Raw genomic sequence first — 22,098 nt, 5'->3', positions numbered from 1 at the left:
GAAGTGCTGGATCTTGTGGGTTGTGATCTATGCCAATGGCTCAGCTTCTATCCACTTCGTGAAGTATTCTATGGCGACCACGAGATACTTCATCTGCCTTATTACCAAAGGAAAGGGCCCCAAGATATCGATTCGCCATGTATGGAAAGGCCAAGGGCTGTAAGTCGACCTGATCTCCTCTGGCGTCGCCTTGTGCCAGTCAGCATGCTGCTGACACTGCTTGCACTGTTATGCATACCTCGTGCAGTATTCCCTCACTGTTGGCCAATAGTATCCTGCACGAATGGCTTTTGATGCTAGAGATTGTCCACCGATGTGACTCTCACATATCCCTTTGTGGAGCTCTGCCATTATCCGTACGCATTGGTCTCCACTTACACATACCAAGATTGGATGGGTGAACCCATGTCTGAACAACACTCCGTCAATGAGAGTGTACTTGGCAGAATTTTTCTTGACCTTCCTGGATTTTGTGGGTTCCAGCGGGAGTATCCCATCAGCCAGGTAGCGCTTGTAGGGCGTCATCCAGGTATCTCCTCCTTCGACCAGGCAAACCTGCATTGATTCCTCGCCCAGGATTGGGTATATGCCTACCTTGGGAGTCTGCAGTATCTTCTGAGTCAATGATCGATGACTCCTCGCCCTTCCTCTTGTCGTGTTGACCTGGTGCACCCCCACCCGGTTATCTGCGGTGAAAGTTCGAGGTGTCTTCAGGGTTTCCAGTATGATCGTCCTCTACCTGCCCCCCTTGCCTGAGCTGGCGAGCTTAGCTAGCAAGTTAGCTCGGGCATTCTGCTCTCTTGGGACATGCACCAACTCGAACACCGCGAATGACCCCTTTAGAATCTGAACATACCCTAGATAGGCACCCATCTGAGGGTCCTTGGCCTGGTATTCCCCAGTTACCTAGCCTGTGACCAGTAGGGAGTCGCTCTTCACTAACAGACTCTACGCTCCCATCTCTTTCACCAACAGCATGCCTGCAATGAGGGCTTCATACTCTACCTGATTGTTATTGGCCTTGAAGGCGAACCGTAGGGCTTGCTCGATCAATAGCCCGTTCGGTCCCTCCAAGATGACACCTGCCCTGCTACCTTGTTGGTTAGAGGACCCATCTACAGAGAGCACCCACCGGAAGTTGTCTTCCTCTTGGTGTGCATCTGCCGATGAGAGCTCTACCACAAAGTCTGTGTAAACCTATCCTTTGATAGGACCTTGGGGCTCGTACTGGACATCGAACTCTGAAAGTTCCACTGCCCATCGTACCATCCTTCCCGCCACATCCGATTTCTGCAGGACCTTGCGAATAGGCAGGTCTGTCATCACCACCATTGTAAAGCTTTGGAAATAATGGCGAAGTCTCCTAGCTGAGAACACCACTGCTAGAGCCTCCTTCTCCAGGGTCTGGTACCTCACCTCAGGCCCTTGCAATACTTTGCTCACAAAGTATATAGGCTTATGAACTTGGTCCTGCTCTTGCACGAGGACCAAACTGATTGCCCGCTCCGTCACAGCGAAGTACCGGCGGAGCGGAGTACCTAGCTGTGGTTTGCACAACACTGGAGGACTGGCCAGGTACTCCTTCAGCTTGAGGAACGCCTCTTCGCACTCCCTGCAATCGAGTCAACCGGCAGGAACATTTGGTGCCCACCGTGGGACCCAGCTTACGTGGCCCCATCATTACTAGCGGTCAACGACACCCGAGGACTGGTCGGTACAGTTTGCAGTAATTAAAGACAGAGTTTCCACAGAAAGGTCTTTAGAGTCCTCCATTATTTGGGACGTTAATCCTGTTGCAGAATTTCAACCGGTTGTTTTTCTGGAAATGATTCCAACTTCTGTAAAATGCTGTTTTTCTCATCTTCTTCTACATAATTCTTCATGGATTCCTATTCTACATGGTTAGTCTCATCAAAGACAACATAAATAGACTCTTCCACGGTTATAAGCTTTTTATTATACACTCTATAAGCATGGCTAGTTAACGAATAACCAAAAAAGATACCATTATCCGATTTTTCATCAAACTTGCCAAGGTTTTCCTTTCCATTATTTAAAATGTAACACTTGCAACCAAAAACGTTTAGATGACCAATGTTAGTGATCCTGCCGACAACTCGAGCGTGGAGGAATCGCTTCGTAGCTCTCTCTGCCCCGTCTACGCGACTGTGTGATCTGCAAAATCACCCTCAGAACCTTCTCTAGGATCTCCAAACGCGACCTGCAAAACACACAGACGGCGCCTCTAGCGGCCGTTTGCACTCCGACGATCAAGTTAGATCACAGAACCACCAATGAGAAAAACTAGTAGTGTGTGTGTAAACTCTTCCTCTCTCTTTTTTGTTCCTCCCTCTCTTTTCTATCTTGATTCTGTTTTATGCCACTGCCTGTATCTGGGCCTAACAGAATTCTGTTATGCTTTCTGGCATGTGTCAGAACCCTGTTATGCTTTTCTGCGACAACGTACCTCCAGAATCAGTAGAGTGTGAGTGTCTGTGCGTGTCTGCGCTTGGCTGCGCTTGTCTGTACCCTTAGCGGTATGGAGTGCACCTATATCTGGACCGCGCCCTTCTCAGATGATGACACGTGGAGGCATGCAACTCACATCTAACCATACACGTGTCACTACTTGAAGGGCTCTAGCGCTTCTCTTTGTGCGCCTAAGTTATTCCCTCGCGGAGTAACTTAGCATATTTCTAGCCGATAAGCTCCTCCCTCCAGAGTTTCTAGCCGATAAGCTCCGTTCTCCAACGTCTCAACCACTCTGTACGGGCCTGTCCACTTTGGAGACAACTTGTTCTCCATCTCATTCTGATGCGCCTTTCTCATCACCAGATCACCTTCCTGGAAGCGCCTGAGCCTCACCTTAGAATTGTGCCTCCGTTCTACTCTTCTCTTTACGGCTTCAGCACTGACTCTGGCTTCTTCTCGCACTTCGTCCAGTAGGTCGAGATTCACCTTTCGCTCTTCATTGGACTCTTCAGCAATGAAATTCAAGAATCTGGGGGAGCTCTCATGTATCTCCACGAGAATCATGGCGTCTGTCCCGTAAACAAGGCTGAAGGGTGTCTCATGGGTGCTGGACTGTGGGGGTGGTATGATAAGACCATACGATTCTGGGGACCTCCTCTGCCCAGCCTCCTTTAGCCTTGTCTAGTCTTCGCTTCAGCCCCCTGAGCAGTACTCGGTTGGCCGACTCCACATGCCCATTGGTTTGCGGGTGTTCCACTGAAGCGAAAACCTGTTGTATCTTTAACTCCTCACACATCTTCCTCAGCTGATGACTCGTGAACTGGGTGCCATTGTCGGAGACCAACCTCTTGGGTATTCCAAAGCGACGGACGATGTTCTTCCAGACGAAGTGCTCAACTTTCTGTGCGGTGATGTGTGCGACTGGTTCTGCCTCCACCCACTTGGTGAAGTACTCGATGGCCACGATGAGAAACTTCATTTGCCTTATCGCCAGGGGAAAAGGTCCTAGGATGTCGATCCCCCATGTATGGAATGGCCACGGGCTATGGATGGACCTCAACTCCTCAGGAGGTGCCTTGTGCCAGTCCGCGTGAAGTTGACACTGTTTGCAACGCTGAGCAAACCTCACGCAGTCTTCCTTCAGCTTTGGCCAGTAGTACCCCGCGCGGAGTATCCTGCTTGCCAAAGCGCGACCACCTACATGGCTTCCGCACACCCCCTCGTGCAGCTCAGACATGAGTCTGGTGCATTGCTCGCCGTGCACGCAGATCTGCACAGGGTGAGAAAATCCGAATCTAAAGAGGTTTCCATCAATTAGAGTAAACTTACTTGAGCTCCTCTTTATCCTTTTTGCCTCTGCCACGTCAAGTGGGAGTACACCATCTTCTAAGTACAACTGGTATGGTGTTATCCAGGTGTCGGGTTCCTTCACCGCGCGGACCTCCATCGACTCATCGATCTTCGACGGTCGCGCTCTCACCCTCGGTGCTTTCAACGTTTCTTGAGTCAACGACCGATGACTGACCGTCAGGCGCTCCATTGATTTGTACACATGAAGTACCTGGTTGTCTGACACGAACGCTCGCGGTACCTTCAAGGTCTCCTGAATGACGGTCCTCTGCTTTCCCCCCTTGCCTGAGCTGGCCAGCTTGGCAAGCAGGTCTGCTCTGGCATTTTGCTCTCTTGGCACGTGCACCAATTGAAACTCGGTGAAGGACGTCTTCAGGAGCTGTACATACTCCAGGTAGGCTGCCATCTGGGGGTCTTTTGCCTGGAACTCCCCTGTAACCTGCCCGGTGACTAGCAAAGAGTCGCTTTTGGCCAGCAGGTTTCTCGCTCCCATTTCTCTTGCTAGCAACATTCCTGCGATCAGGGCTTCATACTCCGCCTGATTGTTGCTAGCCTTGAAGGCAAAGCGGAGGGACTGCTCGATCAGTACCCCGTTTGGGCCTTCCAGAATGACTCCAGCGCCGCTCCCCTGCTGATTAGAGGAGCCATCCACCGATAACACCCATCAGAAATCTAAACCTTCTACAGGTGTCGCGATCGACGACAGCTCGACTACAAAGTCCGCGAACACCTACCCCTTGATCGGTCCTCGGGGCTCGTACTGAATGTCAAATTCTGACAATTCCACCGCCCACTTGACCATCCTTCCTGCTACGTCAGGTTTCTTCAGCACGTTTTGGATGGGCAGATCTGTCATTACCACCACTGTGAAGCTGTGGAAGTAATGCCTGAGTCTCCTTGCTGAAAATACCACCGCCAGGGCAGCCTTCTCGAGGGCCTGGTACCTTGTTTCAGGGCCTTGCAGCACCTTACTCACGAAGTACACAGGCCTCTGGGCCTGATCTTGCTCTTGCACCAGGACTGAGCTGACTGCTCTCTCCGTCACAGCGAAGTATAGGCGAAGAGGGATGCCTACCTGGGGTTTACGCAAGACTGGTGGGCTCGCCAGATACTCCTTCAGTTTGATGAAGGCCTCCTCGCACTCCTGTGTCCAAAGGAATCTGCTGTTGCGTTTAAGACACTGGAAGTACGGATGACCTTTCTCCCCTCCAGCGGACATAAACCGGGATAAGGCTGCCAAGCGACCGGTGAGCTGCTGCACCTCCTTCACCGTCGTCGGGCTCCTCATTGCCACGATTGCTGCGCACTTCTCTGGGTTAGCTTCGATTCCCCGCTCTGTTAAGAGGAAACCCAAGAACTTCCCAGCCTCCACGCCAAAAATACACTTCTCAGGGTTGAGCTTCAGCCTGTACTTGGCGATGGTGGTGAATAGTTCCTCCAGATCAGCTGCATGATGCTTCTTCTCTTGGGACGTGACCACCATGTCATCTACATATGCATGCACGTTCCTTCCCAGCATGGGCGAGAGCACCCTATCCATGAGTCGCTGGTAGGTAGCCCCCGCATTCTTTAATCCGAATGGCATGACCCTGTAGCAATAGCAAGACCGTTCCGTCATGAACGCGGTCTTGCACTCATCCATGGGGTGCATCCTGATCTGGTTATACCCTGAGAAAGCATCCAAGAAGCTGAGTAGCTTCCCCCCTGATGTGCTATCAACTAGGGCGTCTATACTGGGTAAGGGGTAAGAATCTTTGGGACATGCCTTGTTGAGGTCAGTGAAGTCCACGCACATTCTCCACTTGCCGCTTGCCTTCTGAACCAGTACCACGTTCGCTAGCCACTCGGGGTATTGGATCTCTCTTATGTGCCCTGCAGCAAGGAGCTTCTGCGCTTCGTCGTGGATCACCTTCCTCTTTTCCTCGTTGAATTTCCTTCGCCTATGTCGCACAGGTTGAACCTTAGGATCCATCGACAGACGATGGCAAAGGAAATCGGGGTCGATTCCTGGCATGTCGGACGCTGACCATGCAAAGGCACCCATGTGTTTCTCGATAACACCAACAATCAGCTTTCGCTCTTCTTGAACGAGGGATCCCCCCAATTTGAACTTTTTCCCCCTGATGTCCACTTCGACCCATCCTTCAGCTGGGTGGGGCCTTCTCTCACTGGCGATGACCGCCCTCGCGATCCCTGACTCGCGAGGAGCGATCGCGCCTTCCTCTTCTTCTTCAACCTGAGCTACCTGGGAGCCCCCCACTGTAGCGTTCTCCATCCTCTGAGCACCCTGTGTTTCCCTAACCACCGATCACTCTTCGCGCACACCTGGTGGTGGTGTCGTGGTGACGTGACATACACTTCTCTTCTGCTTTAGGCTGTTCTCATAACAGCGTCTAGCCTCAGCCTGATCCGACTTGATGGTTATTACGGTCCCCTCCATCGACGGCAGCTTCAGCTTCATGTGCCTCGTTGATCGTATTGCGCCCAACCTATTGAGGGTTGGCCTCCCCAACAAAATGTTGTACGCAGAAGGGGCGTTCACCACCAAGTACTTTATCCTTTCGGTGCAGGCTGTCGTTCCATCAGTGAACGTTGTCCTCAGCTCAATGTACCCCCGCACCTCTACCTGATCCCCTGCAAAGCCGTAGAGACACCCGGTATACGGTCTTAGTTGATCAGGGGACAACTGCAACTTGTTAAACGTCGGCCAGAACATGACGTCCGCCGAGCTTCCTTGATCTACGAGCACTCTGTGCACTCGTCTTCCTGCCGTGATGAGGGAAATGACCACAGGGTCGTTATCGTGCGGGACAACGTCCCGTAGGTCAGCTTTCCTGAAGACAATATCTACTTCAAGGTAATGGCTCTCGTTTACCGAGTCTACCGCCATAACCGATCGAGCGTACCTCCTTCTCTGTGACGCGGTGCATCCCCCGCCAGAGAAGCCTCCCGCGATTGTTTGCACTTCCCCATGCACAGGGACTTCATGCTGCTGTTCTCCAGCCAGGGATCCCGACGCGCGATCACCCTGCGGCTCACGCAGGTAATCTGCCAGGAATCCAGACTTCACCAACTCTGCCAGTTGGTGTCCCAACGCCAAACAGGAGTGGAGTGTGTGGCCAAAGGCCTGGTGAAACTCACACCACTCATTCTTCTTCCTTCCAAGTACCTTATCTGTCTTTTCTGGTACTCGTAGTCTCGCTGCAACAGCAGGAAGGGCGATGAGATCCGCCAGTCCCACCATGAAATTGTATCTTGGGGGTGCATTGTTCTCCCTTGCACGCCCCCTGCCCTGATCCTTGCCTGGTGTGTAGGGACGAGGTTTTTCTCGCACCTTTTTCCCCTCCTTGGCCTCATGCACCCTTGCTTGCTGCTGCGGTTTCCCTTGCCCTCCACGCGGTCTTGGTGGTGCAGCACTCCCTCTTTTCTCAGAAACCTCTATTTCTGCCACTATGTACACCACCGCGCGTCGTCGAATCTCTGCAAAGGTGCTGGGATGGCTCCTGATGAGGGACTCACTGAAGGGGCCAGGCAGCACTCCCTTCTTAAACGCGTGCACCAACATATCCTCATCCTTGCTGGGCAGTCTAACCACTTGTGCTCCAAAGCGGTTGAGGTAGTCCTTCAGCGACTCGCCTTGGTACTGTCGTACATCGAACAAATCGTATTACACCACCGCGGGTGCTTTGTTGACGATGTACTGCTCAGTGAAAAGCTTTGAAAACTGAGGGAAGGACGTGATATGTCCTTCTGGTAGGCTCACGAACCATTCCATGGCGATTCCGCTTAGCGTGCTCATGAACATTTTGCAGTACACAGCGTCTGAGCCCCCAGAAAACATCATCTGGGTGTGGAACGCCGTCAGATGCGCCTCCGGATCTTCTACCCCTGTGAACGACGCCTTCACTCCCACCAGGTTGGGAGGCACCATGGTTCCCATGACTTCAGGGGAGAATGGCATGGGGAACACTCTTGGAGGCGACGGTGGCCTCGACACCCTTTCTTCAACCGCGCGTTCCTTCTGTGCCTGCAACGTCCTCCTTAGCTCTTCATTGACGCGATTCAGCTCGTCGTTCCTACTCTGCGACGCAGCCAACTCCGTCTGTATCCTCTCTTGCTCAACTCTCGACGCCGCGGCGTTGTCCTGCAGCGTGCGCACCATCTCCAGGACCTGCGCCATTGTCACAACTCCTTCGTCAACAGATGGCGCAGGTGATGGTTGTCTGTTTCTTGGCATCTTTCCCTAGCAAAGAGCTTGGCAAAACTTCGATAAGCTTCAAAAACTGTGGTGTAAATGGGACCACGATTCACTCGGGCCCCACGGTGGGCGCCAAATGATCCTGCCGACAACTCGAGCGCGGAGGAATCGCTTCGTAGCTCTCTCTGCCCCGTTTACGCGACTGTGTGATCTGCAAAATCACCCTCAGAACCTTCTCTAGGATCTCCAAACGCGACCTGCAAAACACACAGACGGCGCCTCTAGCGGTCGTTTGCACTCCGACGATCAAGTTAGATCACAGAACCACCAATGAGAAAAACTAGTAGTGTGTGTGTAAACTCTTCCTCTCTCTTTTTTGTTCCTCCCTCTCTTTTCTATCTTGATTCTGTTTTATGCCACTGCCTGTATCTGGGCCTAACAGAATTCTGTTATGCTTTCTGGCATGTGTCTGAACCCTGTTATGCCTTTCTGCGACAACGTACCTCCAGAATCAGTAGAGTGTGAGTGTCTGTGCGTGTCTGCGCTTGGCTGCGCTTGTCTGTACCCTTAGCGGTACGGAGTGCACCTTTATCTGGACCGCGCCCTTCTCAGATGATGACACGTGGAGGCATGCAACTCACATCTAACCATACACGTGTCACTACTTGAAGGGCTCTAGCGCTTCTCTTTGTGCGCCTAAGTTATTCCCTCGCGGAGTAACTTAGCATATTTCTTCCCTCTGGGTAACTCGCATACTCTCAAGAGAACGCCAGGTGTGGCTGGTCTAAGCGCACTCACCAAGCGTTGCTCTCTGCGCAAACAACTTACCCTTCACGCACGTAATGGGTTGGGGGAATCACCAATCACTGATCGGTTTACTAGCTCCCTCAGGCCACTCTCGTGCGCGATTCCCTGAGGTGTGCTCATGCGAGGTCTATGCGTAACGCTCTCGCTGGGAACCTCAATCCCAGTTTAACTGCGTGTAGCACGAGGCAGCCCCGATGACCATGCACCCGATGACTGATCAGTGCTCTATTGCTTCTCGCGTTCTGCCCCCAGGCGTTCATCTGGGAACTGGTATGTTGGTGGCCACTTGGTTACTGACCTCCGATCATCGTTCTGGGTGGTCTGTCCCCTGACTTCGCTGCCGCCTGATCTGTCGGTGGTCATTTGGTTAGTGACAACCGATCGCGTTCACCCCGATCTATCTGTCACCTGGCCCACGTGTCACCCCGCGAGTGGTCCACGTGCTTCTCTGCTGCTGACGTCATCGACTACCGATGACCGATCGGATCAGTTAGGTTTTCTCCCATTAAACAGTTCATAAAGGGTTTCCTTCAAGATTGGTCTAATGAGGACCTTGTTCATCACATAACAAGTTGTACTGGCAACATCAACCCAAAAATATTTTGGCAAAGAAGTCTCACTTAAAATGGTTCAAGCAAGTTCCTTAAGAGACATGTTCTTCCTTTCCACAACCCCATTTTGTTGGGAAGTTCTAGGAGCAGAAAAGTTATAGAAAATTCCAAAATTTTCACAAAAAGCACTGATTTTTTCATTTTGAAATTCCCCTCCATGATCGCTACGGATGGCACAAATGTTATTGTAGCTCATGTTTTGTAATCTCTTGGCAAGCTTTTTGAATGCAAAAAATGCATCACTCTTGGATTCCAAAAATAAAGTCCATGTGAACCTAGAGAAATCAACAACAACAACAAGTGCATAGTAGTTTCCACCAAGACTCATGGTTCTTGAAGGACCAAACAAATCCTTGTGCAGCAGTTCAAGGGGTTTGGAAGTAGAAACACCATTTTTTAGTTTGAAAGAATGTTTGATTTGCTTCCCCTTTTGACATGCTTCACATATGTGGTCTTTCTCAAACTTGAGTTTGGGTAAACCTTCCACAAGATCTTTTGAGATCAACTTATTTAGATGATGCATGTGGATGTGTGTTATCCTTCTATGCCATAACCATGATTCCTCATGTTTGGTTAAAAGGTAGCCAATAAATGCAGAATGTAAGATATCAAATAAATAGACATTGTTGATCCTTTTACCAATCAACAATACTTCCTGTGATTTGGGCAGCTTTATCTCACATGTGTTCGGCTTGAAGGTTATTTGATAACCTTTGTCACACAGCTGACTTATGCTAACGAGACTATGTTTGAGTCCTTGCACAAACAACACATCATGGATCAAGAAGGTGTTCTTGTCTCCAATGGTTCCTCTCCCAAGAATTTTCCCTTTGTTGTTGTCTTCATAAGTCACATGACCTTCATGCTTGAGGATTAGATTAACAAACTTGGTTTTATCCCCTGTCATGTGCTTGGAACAACCATTGTCCAGGTACCACAGGTGCTGGTTTGCCATCAAAGAGCTCTACAAGAAACAAAATCAAGAAGCAAGATTTGGTCCCCTTACAAATTTGGGTCCATGGGCATTAATTGGATCATTAGGAACCTTAAAATTATTAGGAACCCATTTCAAAACACCCCTGGGAACAGAAAATTTCCTAACTCCAGAATCTAACAGAGTGGCCCTTCATCATACAGTAAAAGCATGAAACTACCAGTTGTTTAAACAATTCAATCGGTTGTTTTTCAAAGAAGCTTGAAAAAGGCTTTGAAACTGATATTTTCTTGCTGTGTGGATTAAAACCTGTTCTCGCCTGTTGACTCGAACGGTAGTCCTTGGCCCTCCTATCTCCGCCTGAGAATCAAACTTCCTTGGTTGAAGAATCTCTCGATTGCAAAGACAAAGGGCACCTTGACAGTCGTTTGCACTCTGACGCTCAAGTCGATCGCCTCGATACCAACTTGTGCACCAAGTCTCTGGGACCATTTGTTCTGCGGGTGCCCTAAGTATTCACATGCCATGCATGCAGCCTCCCTTGGAAACCCTAACCCTAACAGGCCTTAATGCCTCCAAGGACTATTTACTCGTGTTGCGCTTGAATGCGCTATACACACCACCTGCATGGATCCCTCGTGACTTAGACTTTCTTTATATCTGTTGTTTTAACTGGTAACTTAATGTAATTCTGAGGCCCACCTTACGTGGCCTAACATAGTTGTTCAGACCACCGACATCCGATCTCTCCCTCTATTTGATGGAGATCAAGCCCAAGAGAACATGGAGGCCACTCATCAAGCTCAAGAAGAGGTGGAGGCACAAATGGAGGACGCCCATGGAGGTCAAAGTCCACCTCAAAGGATTACAAGAAGCATGTTCAAAGCCTTGGGAGCTAGAGGACATTTATTTTCTCTTTTTGTAGTGTCTTTAGTTGAAGGTGCTTAGAGGGAAACCTTAGAAACCTCTTTTGTTATAGCATCTTTTAGGTTTTAGTTAGGAGCTTTAGGGGGGTGTATTAGTAGATAGGTGTAGGAGTAGAATAGGGGGTGCCAAAGTGAAGGAAAGGATCACACCTTCCTTGCCTTGCTTTTGAGCGCCGGTTCTAGCTTGTTTTGGAGGGAATTTTGATTTGTTTTAGCTTTCAATTTTCAGCACCTTAGGCTATAAATAGAGGTGCATGTGGTATCATGAGTCTTAGGTTCTTCATGTTTAATTGTTGAGTTGTGTGCACTTTAATTTCAAGAGCTCTTTAATTTCTTGCAATTTAAGTTTCTGTTTTAGAATTTTAATTGAGTTTTCTTGCTGTTTTTCTTTTGCTCCAAGTGTTTGTGGAAAGGTTTATGGCACTCATAATTCTTATGAGTATGGTTGCTCTTTTGGAATGGCATTATCCTTCCTAGAGTTTACCTTAAGCTTCCTTTCATTTGTTACAATTTGTGTTGTGTCTTTTAATTTTTGAATCATGTCAAGTTGTGTCTTAGTCATGTTATTCCATATATGTCATTACTTCTAGTAGTACTTTTATTGTTTTGATTGTTTCTTGCTTTGGTGTCATATAATTTTCTGAATTGATGTTGATCCTTTGTGCATTTTCTTTTTAGAATTGAGTTCATACTTGTATTCTAGACCTATACAAGTTCCAATACATCATTTTCTATTATGTCTTTGCTAGTTCATCATTCTGTTTTTTTATTCCTATTAGGATTCCTCTGTTTCTGAAAAAAGTGCTTACTGTTTTTCCTTATTGCAACTGATTTACGTACTGTAAAATTCTGAAATTCTGGATTTGAGATATTCAAAGTGTTAGAAAAGAATAGAAAAAAGAATCATTCAAAAATATGAAGTACACAAAAAATGATAAATAAAATAAAAAAAGTGTACATTCCTGCCGAAAAAAAATACGGTAATCTGGCAGTGATTTTGAAAAATTTATTTCTCTCAATTGGCTTACTGTTTTTAATTGATTCCAGTGCCATTATTGAGTTAACATCTTGAAGTTTCTGTGGTATAAATTTCATAATCCAGTTCGCTCTACAACGTTCCAGTTAAATCAGTGAATATCAAACACAGTTTGCATAAAAAAAAAAAAATTTCCAGTAGCTAAATTTTTTGTTTTCTTCATCTACTCTAGTGCTTTTCCTTAGGTATTCTTTTGTGTGCCTACTTTTCTCATTGAGTTCTTTATTTTCTTGATTGTCTTTCATTCTTACTCTTTGAGTTTGTCTTACATATAGTATTCCTTTTGCAATTACCTTTCCTTGCTTATACCTTTTCTTGTTTGTCTTTATTGTTTCTTTGGTTTTGTGGTGGTTTGCTCTTAAGATTGGTGTGCTTGCTTTGACATATTTCATTTGAGGATTCCAAGGCCTCAAGATCAGATTGGAGCAAGAACATTATTTTTTTGAGAGTGATATCTTTTTCAGCCTTAAATTCACTTCGGCAGTTTCAAGTGCAAAGCTCACTGTTTTTGCTAATTTTTAACTTGTTTGCTGTTTTGTGTGTTTGCTGTTTTTTTTAATTACAAATGGCTGGATCTTCAAGTGATGCATCCTACAAGCAGAATTCTCCTTCCAAAGCTTCCATTCTTGGTGAATTACATGAAGCTCAAAGAACAATTAGAAGGTTGGAGGAAAAAATGCAAAAGATGGAGGTCCAACAATCTAGACCATCTCCTTCTATCCATGATGGACATCATTCTCATAGACCATCTTCAAGAGCTTCTTCAAATGATGTTGGCCGTGAAGATGAGCATAGGAGAAGGAGACCTCCACCCCAAGTCCATGGACAAAGACATCATCATCAAGGGGAAAGAATTCACTACGGCAATGGCTTCTACCATGATGCAAAGTCCAAGCTTCCTTCGGTCAAACTACCTTGCTTTAATGGTTCTAGTGATCCAAATGTGTATTTAGATTGGGAGGCTAAGTGTGAACAAATTTTTGAGATCCATGAGATCCAAGATGAGCATAAGCTCAAGCTAGCCACCCTAGAGTTTAGTGATTATGCCATGAAATGGTGGCATGGAATTGTAAAGGACATTATCTATCACAAGGGTCCTCCCGTGGACTCTTGGAACTCTTTAAAGGATCATATGCGCGCTAGGTTTGTGCCCCCACATTTTAGGAAAGACCTCATGTTGAGACTCCAACGGTTTCAACAAGGCACGCTAAATGTGGATGAATATTATAAGGAGCTTGAGACGCTTGTGCTTAAAATTGAATTAGAAGAAAGTGAAGAAGCCATGGTTGCTAGGTTTGTGAGTGGTCTTAGGAAGGATATCCAAGACATTGTTGAGTTACAAGAGTATTCATCATTGGGCTCTTTAGTTCATCTTGCAATGAAGGTGGAAGCCCAACTTGCTAAGAAAAACTCTTTTAAAAATGCTTCCAATAATGGATACTACTCCAAGTCTTGGAGAAACAAAACTTCTTTTTCAAAACATCCTTCCAAAGATTCTTCTTTCAAACCCAAGGAATCTAAGCCATCAACATCTAGACCTAAGTCTCCCACTAGAACATCTAACACTAAATGCTTTAAATGTATGGGTTATGGTCATATTGCTGCAAATTGTCCTTCAAAACGAAGTATGTACATGCATGAGGGCATTGTAGTTAGTGAGCATGATTCGGATTCTTCAAAGCATTCATTGCATTCTCATGCATCTAGTGAGGAAGAGAGCGAATGTCCACTTGAAGGGGACTTGTTAGTTGTGAGAAGACTTCTTGGACAAGTTTCACAACCTTTTGATGAAAGTCAAAGGGAAAATATTTTCCATACAAGATGTCTTATTCAAAAGAACATTTGTTCCTTGATAGTGGATGGGGGTAGTTGTGCAAATGTGGCTAGTACAAGAGTAGTAGATAAGCTTGGATTGCCTACTATCTCTCATACAAAGCCCTACAAATTACAATGGCTTAGTGAAGTAGGAGAAATAATTGTTAATAAACAAGTCCTCATCCATTTCTCCATTGGAAAATACAAAGATGAGGTATTATGTGATGTTGTGCCCATGGAAGCCACTCATGTTCTTTTGGGAAGGCCTTGGCAATTTGATAGAAAAGTTTTACATGATGGCTTTACCAACAAATTATCTTTTGAATTCCATGGTCACAAGGTTACTTTAAAATCTCTCTCTCCAAGAGAAGTCCATGAGGACCAAGTTATCATGAAGAAAAAGAGGGAGAGTGAAAAAGATAAAAAAGATAAGAGTTCTAAGCCTACACTCCTTGTGTCTAGGCGTGACATTGAAAGGGAAATAGTGGCTCATCATCCTCTTTTTTTAGCCATCCCTAGAACTCTTAGCATAGAAACACTTGTTGATAGTCCTCATTGCTTGGAAAATTTGGTAGAAGAGTTCAAAGATGTGTTTCAAGATCCTCCAAATGGACTTCCACCTTTGAGAGGGATTGAGCACCAAATTGATTTGATACCGGGCTCTTCTTTACCAAATCGTCCCGCATATAGGACCAATCCAAGTGAAACCAAGGAAATTCGCCAACAAGTTGAGGCTTTGATTGAAAAAGGGTGGGTGCAAGATAGCATGAGTCCTTGTGCTATGCCTATCATCTTAGTGCCAAAAAAGGATGGCACATGGCGAATGTGTTCGGATTGTAGGGCCATAAATAACATAACCATTAAGTATAGGCATCCCATACCTAGACTAGATGATTTGTTGGATGAATTACATGGTTCAAAAATCTTTTCAAAGATTGATCTTAAAAGCGGCTACAATCAAATCCGTATCAAACCGGGTGATGAATGGAAGACGACTTTTAAGACCAACTTTGGTTTATATGAGTGGTTAGTTATGCCTTTTGGTTTAACTAATGCACCAAGTACCTTCATGCGCCTCATGCATCATGTTCTTAGACCTTTCATTGGTAAGTTTGTTGTGGTTTACTTTGATGACATTCTCATTTATAGCTTATCTTTGAATGACCATAGGTTGCATGTTAGGCAAGTTTTGGAAACCCTTAGGAAGGAACATTTGTATGCTAACCTTGCTAAATGTATGTTTGCTCTTGATCATATAGAATTCCTAGGGTTTGTTGTGAGTTGTAAAGGGGTCCATGTGGACAAAACCAAGGTGGTGGCCATTCAAAATTGGCCTACACCGAAATCTTTGAATGAGGTCCGAAGTTTTCATGGGCTTGCTTCTTTCTATAGAAGATTTGTCCCAAACTTTGGTACCATTGCCGCACCACTCAATGACATAGTGAAAAAGGATGTGGTCTTTCATTGGGGAGAAGCACAACAAAATGCTTTTGATACTTTGAAAGAAAAATTGACTAATGCTCCCATCTTGGCCCTTCCTAATTTCACTAAGACATTTGAGATTGAGTGTGATGCTTCAAGCATAGGTATTGGGGCTGTTCTCCTTCAAGAGGGCCACCCCATAGCCTATTTTAGTGAGAAATTGAAGGGAAGTCATCTCAACTATTCCACCTATGATAAAGAATTATATGCACTTGTTAGGGCTTTGTTTACTTGGCAACACTATCTTTTTCCCAAAGAGTTTGTGATACATAGTGATCATGAATCTCTTAAATATTTGAAAAGCCAAAACAAACTTAACAAGAGGCATGCTAAATGGATGGAATTCATTGAGCAATTTCCTTATGTGATCAAACACAAGCAAGGCAAAATAAATATTGTGGCGGATGCTCTTTCTAGAAGATACACCTTGCTAAATCTTTTAACCTCTCAATATCTTGGTTTTGATCACATTAAGGAACTTTATCATGATGACCTTGATTTTTCTCTCCTCTATCAAGAGTGTCTTAAGGGAGGACACAAAGATTTTTTTATTCAAGATGGCTTTCTTTTTAAAGGAAAACGTCTTTGTGTTCCCCAATGCTCTATTAGATTATCTCTTGTTAGAGAAGCTCATGAGGGGGGCTTAATGGGACATTTTGGGGTTGCTAAAACTTTGGATGTGTTGCATGAACATTTCCTTTGGCCTCATATGCATAAACATGTTCATAGTTTGTGTGATAAATGCATAGCTTGCCGCAAAGCTAAATCTAAAATGCATCCCCATGGTCTTTATACTCCTCTTCCTATCCCTTCAATGCCTTGGGTAGATATATCTATGGATTTCATCTTAGGCTTACCCAAGACATCAAAGGGAAAGGACTCCATTTTTGTGGTAGTGGATCGTTTTTCAAAGATGGCTCACTTTATTCCTTGCCACAAAGTGGATGATGCATGCCACATTGCAAACCTCTTCTTCCAAGAAGTGGTTCGCTTGCATGGGATTCCTAGGTCTATAGTGTCCAATAGAGATCCTAAGTTCTTGAGTCACTTTTGGAAGACCTTGTGGGGCAAGCTTGGAACTAAGCTTTTATTTTCTACCACTTGCCACCCACAAACTGATGGTCAAACCGAGGTGGTGAATAGAACTTTAGGACAACTATTGCGATGCTTTATTTCGGGGAATCCTAGAGTGTGGGAGAATTTACTACCCCATGTTGAGTTTGCATATAACCGAGTAGTAAATTCTACCACCTCCCATTCTCCTTTTGAGGTGGTCTATGGGTTTAATCCCCTAACACCTCTTGATCTTCTTCCTATTCCCCTTCTTGACGATGTCTTGTGCAAAGATGGGGATGAAAAGGCTTCTTTTGTGAAAACTTTGCATAAAGACATCAAGAAGAGAATTGAGAAGAAGGTTGGCAAGTATGCTGAACTTGCCAATAAAAGGAGAAAAGCATTGTTGTTTGATGAGGGCGATTGGGTTTGGCTTCATTTGAGGAAGGATCGTTTTCCTACTCAAAGGAAGTCCAAACTAATGCCTCGAGGGGATGGACCTTTCCAAGTCCTCAAGAGGATTAATGACAATGCTTATGAGTTAGATATGCCTGATACATTCTTAGGTAGTCATACTTTTAATGTCAGCGATCTAACTCCTTTTTCTGTAGGTCTCCAGAATTCGTGGTCGAATTCTCTCCAACTCGGGGAGTATGATGGAGATCAAGCCCAAGAGAACATGGAGGCCACTCATCAAGCTCAAGAAGAGGTGGAGGCACAAATGGAGGACGCCCATGGAGGTCAAAGTCCACCTCAAAGGATTACAAGAAGCATGTTCAAAGCCTTGGGAGCTAGAGGACATTTATTTTCTCTTTTTGTAGTGTCTTTAGTTGAAGGTGCTTAGAGGGAAACCTTAGAAACCTCTTTTGTTATAGCATCTTTTAGGTTTTAGTTAGGAGCTTTAGGGGGGTGTATTAGTAGATAGGTGTAGGAGTAGAATAGGGGGTGCCAAAGTGAAGGAAAGGATCACACCTTCCTTGCCTTGCTTTTGAGCGCCGGTTCTAGCTTGTTTTGGAGGGAATTTTGATTTGTTTTAGCTTTCAATTTTCAGCACCTTAGGCTATAAATATAGGTGCCTTCCTTGTAAATTTCAGATTTGAATTTATCTAAAGAAACTATACTCAAAATTGGAGTGAGCATTTGGAGAGCTTTGAGCTTCTACTCTAGTCTTATCTTGAAGGACCATGGTTTCCTCAAGTGGCGGCTTCCACACTCATCTAGGAGCATCCATACTTCTAGTGGCGTGATCATCCAACCTATCTTCCATCTTCATGAGCATTCTCTTCTCCTTCCTTTCTTCTTCTTTAATTGTTCATGTTGCCTTGTGTTTTTGAGTTGTCTAGCTTTCGGTTTTTCTATTTTCAGCACCTATATTCTGTTTTGTTTTTTTTTTAATTCTGTTCGGTTCTTTTATTTAGTAGCTTAATTCTGTTCGGTTAATCTAGTTTCTATTCCTTTGTTGATTCAATTTGACAATATTTGGTTCATCCAAATGAGTTTGGGATTTGGTACTTGTTATTGGTGAGTTCTTGATTTTAGAACCATGATCCAACTTCTAAGAAAGTGCCTCTACATTTTCCAGCTCAAGGTGATTCCTCAAAGTGTCAAGAATCTTGTTCTATGTGGCTATTGGAATCACATCACTATTGGCGAGGTCTGATGTCAATCCTTGACGTTGATGTCCGAGAACTGGTTGATACAAAACCCAATCCAACTTTTCCAAAAAAACATTTTTGAGATTTTAGAACAATTTCAAAGTTTGATTGGCCTTTTGAAAACTTAAACACAGTTTTTACTAGATAGAGAACCTTCTTTTGAAGTGATTAACAGTTTTCATGAAAACTAGAGTCACATTTGCAAGAAGAGTTTTTGTAAATCATTTCCAGATTTTCAAAATCATTTTTCGAATTGTTTAGCTCTTCTTCCAATTTCTTGACTATGTTTTCCAGCCAATTATTCATGCCTTTCAAGCAGTTGTTCAAAAGGGTGATGTGACCCAAAAATACATGAAGATGACCAAGTTGCTATACTTGAAGGGTCATCTCAAAGAGCAAATGAAGACTTCATCAGTAGAAGAAATGGACAAGGCCCAAAGCATTTGAAAGGAGTTCATACACACCGGGTTCCGCTGTAGACACTCAGTATTGGATGTTTGAACTTATCTTGATCCTTGATGTATGGATTAAATATGAGTCTCTGGTAGGGGCATACTTAATGAGTCTTCCGAAAGACAATGAATTCATGTGTAATCAGTAGGATTGAAATGAATTCCAATGATTGTGATTGAGAAACTAATCCATGTGAGATTTATGTGATTGTTTTATGTTGGGATTTGAAGAAGATTGAATAATTGAGAATGGATCCATGTAATTTGGTTTTCTCTTTTAATTTAAATGTGTATATTATAAAATTTTATTTATAATAAAGCCGCCTGGGAAGCTTGGCAGGCAAGGGAAGTGTCCCCTCCTGATACCCACAGGTAGGGATAACCGTGTAGGAGGCAGCACAGTAGGAGGCGACCCAGTAGGGGCGTGGAGTCCTTGGGCCTCGGCACCCCAGACAGTAATAATAGATAAAGAAAGGTGGTTTTCAAGCCACACCCCTAGTACCAGAAGGGAGAGACCCAACTCACGAGGGATCCGTGCATGAGGTGTAGGGACGCGGCAGTACGCACCACCATTGGAAAGCCACTGGGACAGAGACGACCCATGAGAGGGTCACGTCCCAGAGGGTGATCTGCATGCATGGCACGTGAAGAAGGCAGGGAACATTTGGCGCCCACCATGGGACCTGATCTAAAACATCTGTCCTGCTGCAAGAAGGAGAAGATTCAGTGAGGGTTGTGGAAAATCGTTAAAGTTTTTCAAGATTCTTGAAAGGTTCGTCAAGAATCCTCAAGGTTTTCTTAGATTCACCGAAGAAAGTTCCAAGATTCGATAAAACAATTCAAGATTCGCCAAGAAACGTCCAAGAATGAGGAATACTAGGCAGAGTTCTACGGCGCATGTGGGTGGTGAGAGTTTGACCTTGCAGCATGTCACGGAAATGATGCAGGGCCTCGAGGAGGCGATGGCGGCGTTGACGGCGGAGCAGTAGTGTATTCAGCTGGACCTTGCGGCGTCGCAAGCAAGAAATGAGGAGTTGCACCGCACTAACGAAGAGTTGCATCGCGGGTTACGCAACCAACCTGGGAGTCACGAAACAGAGGAGCAAGAGTGCGCAACGCCTCCCAGGGAGTTTCCTATGCCTTTCTCACAGGCAATCATGGATATTGCGATCCCTACTACATTCGTGGGCCCGAAAGCCACGTTCATCGGGATGGAGGATCCAGAGGCGCACCTCACAGCATTCCATACTCAAATGATGCTAATTGGCGGTTCTGACGCCGTCAGATGTAAGTTGTTCATGAGTACGTTGGTGGGAACGACGATGGAGTGGTTCATCAGCCTTCCAGATGGCCACTTGACTTCATTCGCGCAGCTGTCGAAGCTGTTCAGGGAGCAGTACATAGAGAATCGTGCTCCCCCACCCAACTCCTACGATCTCTTCGATGTAAGGCAGTATCAGGGCAAACGTTGAAAGATTTTGTTAATCGCTTTGGGGCACAGGTGGTGAGGGTCAACACCACGGATGAGTCGATGATAGTCCATGCGTTCAGGAAGGGAATCTGCCCTGGACCTTTCAGCAAGTTCCTCATCAGAGGTCACCCCAAGACTTTCGTTGAGATCAGGCGTCGTGCGGTGGCACACATTGCAGCGGAAGGTGAAGTAAACGAGAAGCGCGCGAGCGTCGTTCCCGCGCGTCCACGAGTTTCATCGTGCGCACAACCCATGAGGGTGAACGAGGCCGCGACGAGGAAGAGGGGTCAAGGAGGAAAGCGGCGCTACGAGCCAAGGAAGCCCTAAGCTAAGGGGCGCTCAGGGGAGAATAAGCCGGTGAGGCACAACTTTTTGGTGGATTTGAAAGACCTGATCGCTAAGCCCAACATAGCGGACACGTTGAAGATGCCGGTGAAGACTGATAAGGTGTTGGGACCACACAAGGATGCATGGTGCGAGTTCCACCAGGCGTTTGGTCATCCGATAAACAACTGCTTGGCGTTGGGGCATCAGTTGGATGAGCTTGTGAAGAGCGGTTTCCTGAATGATTACCTGGCGGGGTCATCAGGGACCGAGGCCTTGACGGCATTAGCAGAGGACCAAGCCCACGAGATGCCCATCCACGGGGAAATCCACACCATCTCAAGTGGATTCTCGGGTGGAGGGTGCACTGCCTCTCAGCGCAAGAGGTACGTGCGTTCGGTAATGTCAGTAGCAGAGCAGGTGGTGGATGACTCGCTCGACGTCGACCTCACGTTTACGAAGGCTGATCTTCGCGACGTCTTTCCATATGATAACGACCCCGTGGTGATTTCGGTTGTAACCGCAGAAAGGAAAGTACACCGAGTGCTGGTAGACCAGGGCAGCTCGGCGGATGTGATGTTCTGGCCTACGTTTAATAAGTTGCAGTTGTCTCCTGATCAACTTAGGCCATACACGGGGTGTTTGTATGGGTTTGCGGGAGATCAGGTGGAGGTGCATGGTTATTTGGAGCTGAGGACGACTTTTACAGATGGCTCCGCATCTCGCACAGAAAACATAAGATACCTAGTGGTAAGGCCGACCCTGAATCGGCTGAGGGGGGTGTCGTCTACACGCCATATGAAGTTGAAGCTGCCCGATCTTAGTGGGAAGGTGATCGTGATCAAATCCGATCAGCAAGAGGCCAAGAACTGCTATGAGAATAGCCTCAAAACGAAGAGGGGGTTGTTCATGGTAGTGGAACGCCCACCCATGGAGGAGGCGCCCATGGAGGAGGACCGTGTAGGTGTATCCCGCGCAGAGAACGCTCGGGAGAGGCGACCCGAGCCAGCTGAGAATATTGTGGAGAGGAAGATTGGTGGTAAGACGTACAAGTTGGGTAAATCGTTAGACCAAGAGGAACAAAACTAGGTGGCAAAGGTGATATCGCGTCATCTGAACGCCTTCGCATGGTCCGTCTCGGACATGCCAGGCATTGACTCATTGGTAGACAGCGCCTCGGGTTGTAGGATGCTCAGTTTCCTGGACGCGTTCTCAGGGTATAATCAGATCAAGATGCACCCCCGCGACGAGTGCAAAACGGTGTTCATGACCGAGACATCCTGCTACTGTTACACAGTGATGTCGTTCGGCCTGAAGAACGCAGGCGCCACCTATCAGAGGTTGATGGATAAGGTCCTTGCACCCATGTTGGGAAGAAACGTGTAGGCCTATGTGGATGACATGGTGGTGACCTTGCAAGAGAGGGGACATCACATAGCTTATTTGGAAGAGCTATTCGCTACAATAGCTAAGTATCGTTTGAAGCTGAACCCCGAAAAGTGTGTATTCGGG

The 22,098-nt window shown here is 46.2% G+C and overlaps 1 protein-coding gene across 1 annotated transcript; it reads left to right on the top strand.

The window, feature by feature from the left end:
* Positions 1 to 20,688: 20,688 nt before the first annotated feature.
* Positions 20,689 to 21,675, top strand: LOC137816399 (uncharacterized). Its single transcript, XM_068619521.1, has one exon. It carries the CDS (start codon positions 20,689 to 20,691, stop codon positions 21,673 to 21,675), a length of 987 nt encoding a protein of 328 aa, XP_068475622.1.
* Positions 21,676 to 22,098: the final 423 nt, after the last annotated feature.

The sequence above is a fragment of the Phaseolus vulgaris genome, chromosome 10, assembly GCF_000499845.2.
Source record: "Phaseolus vulgaris cultivar G19833 chromosome 10, P. vulgaris v2.0, whole genome shotgun sequence".
NCBI lineage: Eukaryota > Viridiplantae > Streptophyta > Magnoliopsida > Fabales > Fabaceae > Phaseolus > Phaseolus vulgaris.
This window is presented reverse-complemented; position numbering and strand designations above follow the sequence as displayed.

Bases quoted from the DNA above. Each gene is read 5' to 3' on its own strand.
- LOC137816399 (XM_068619521.1), top strand. From the start codon at position 20,689: ATGCCGGTGAAGACTGATAAGGTGTTGGGACCACACAAGGATGCATGG.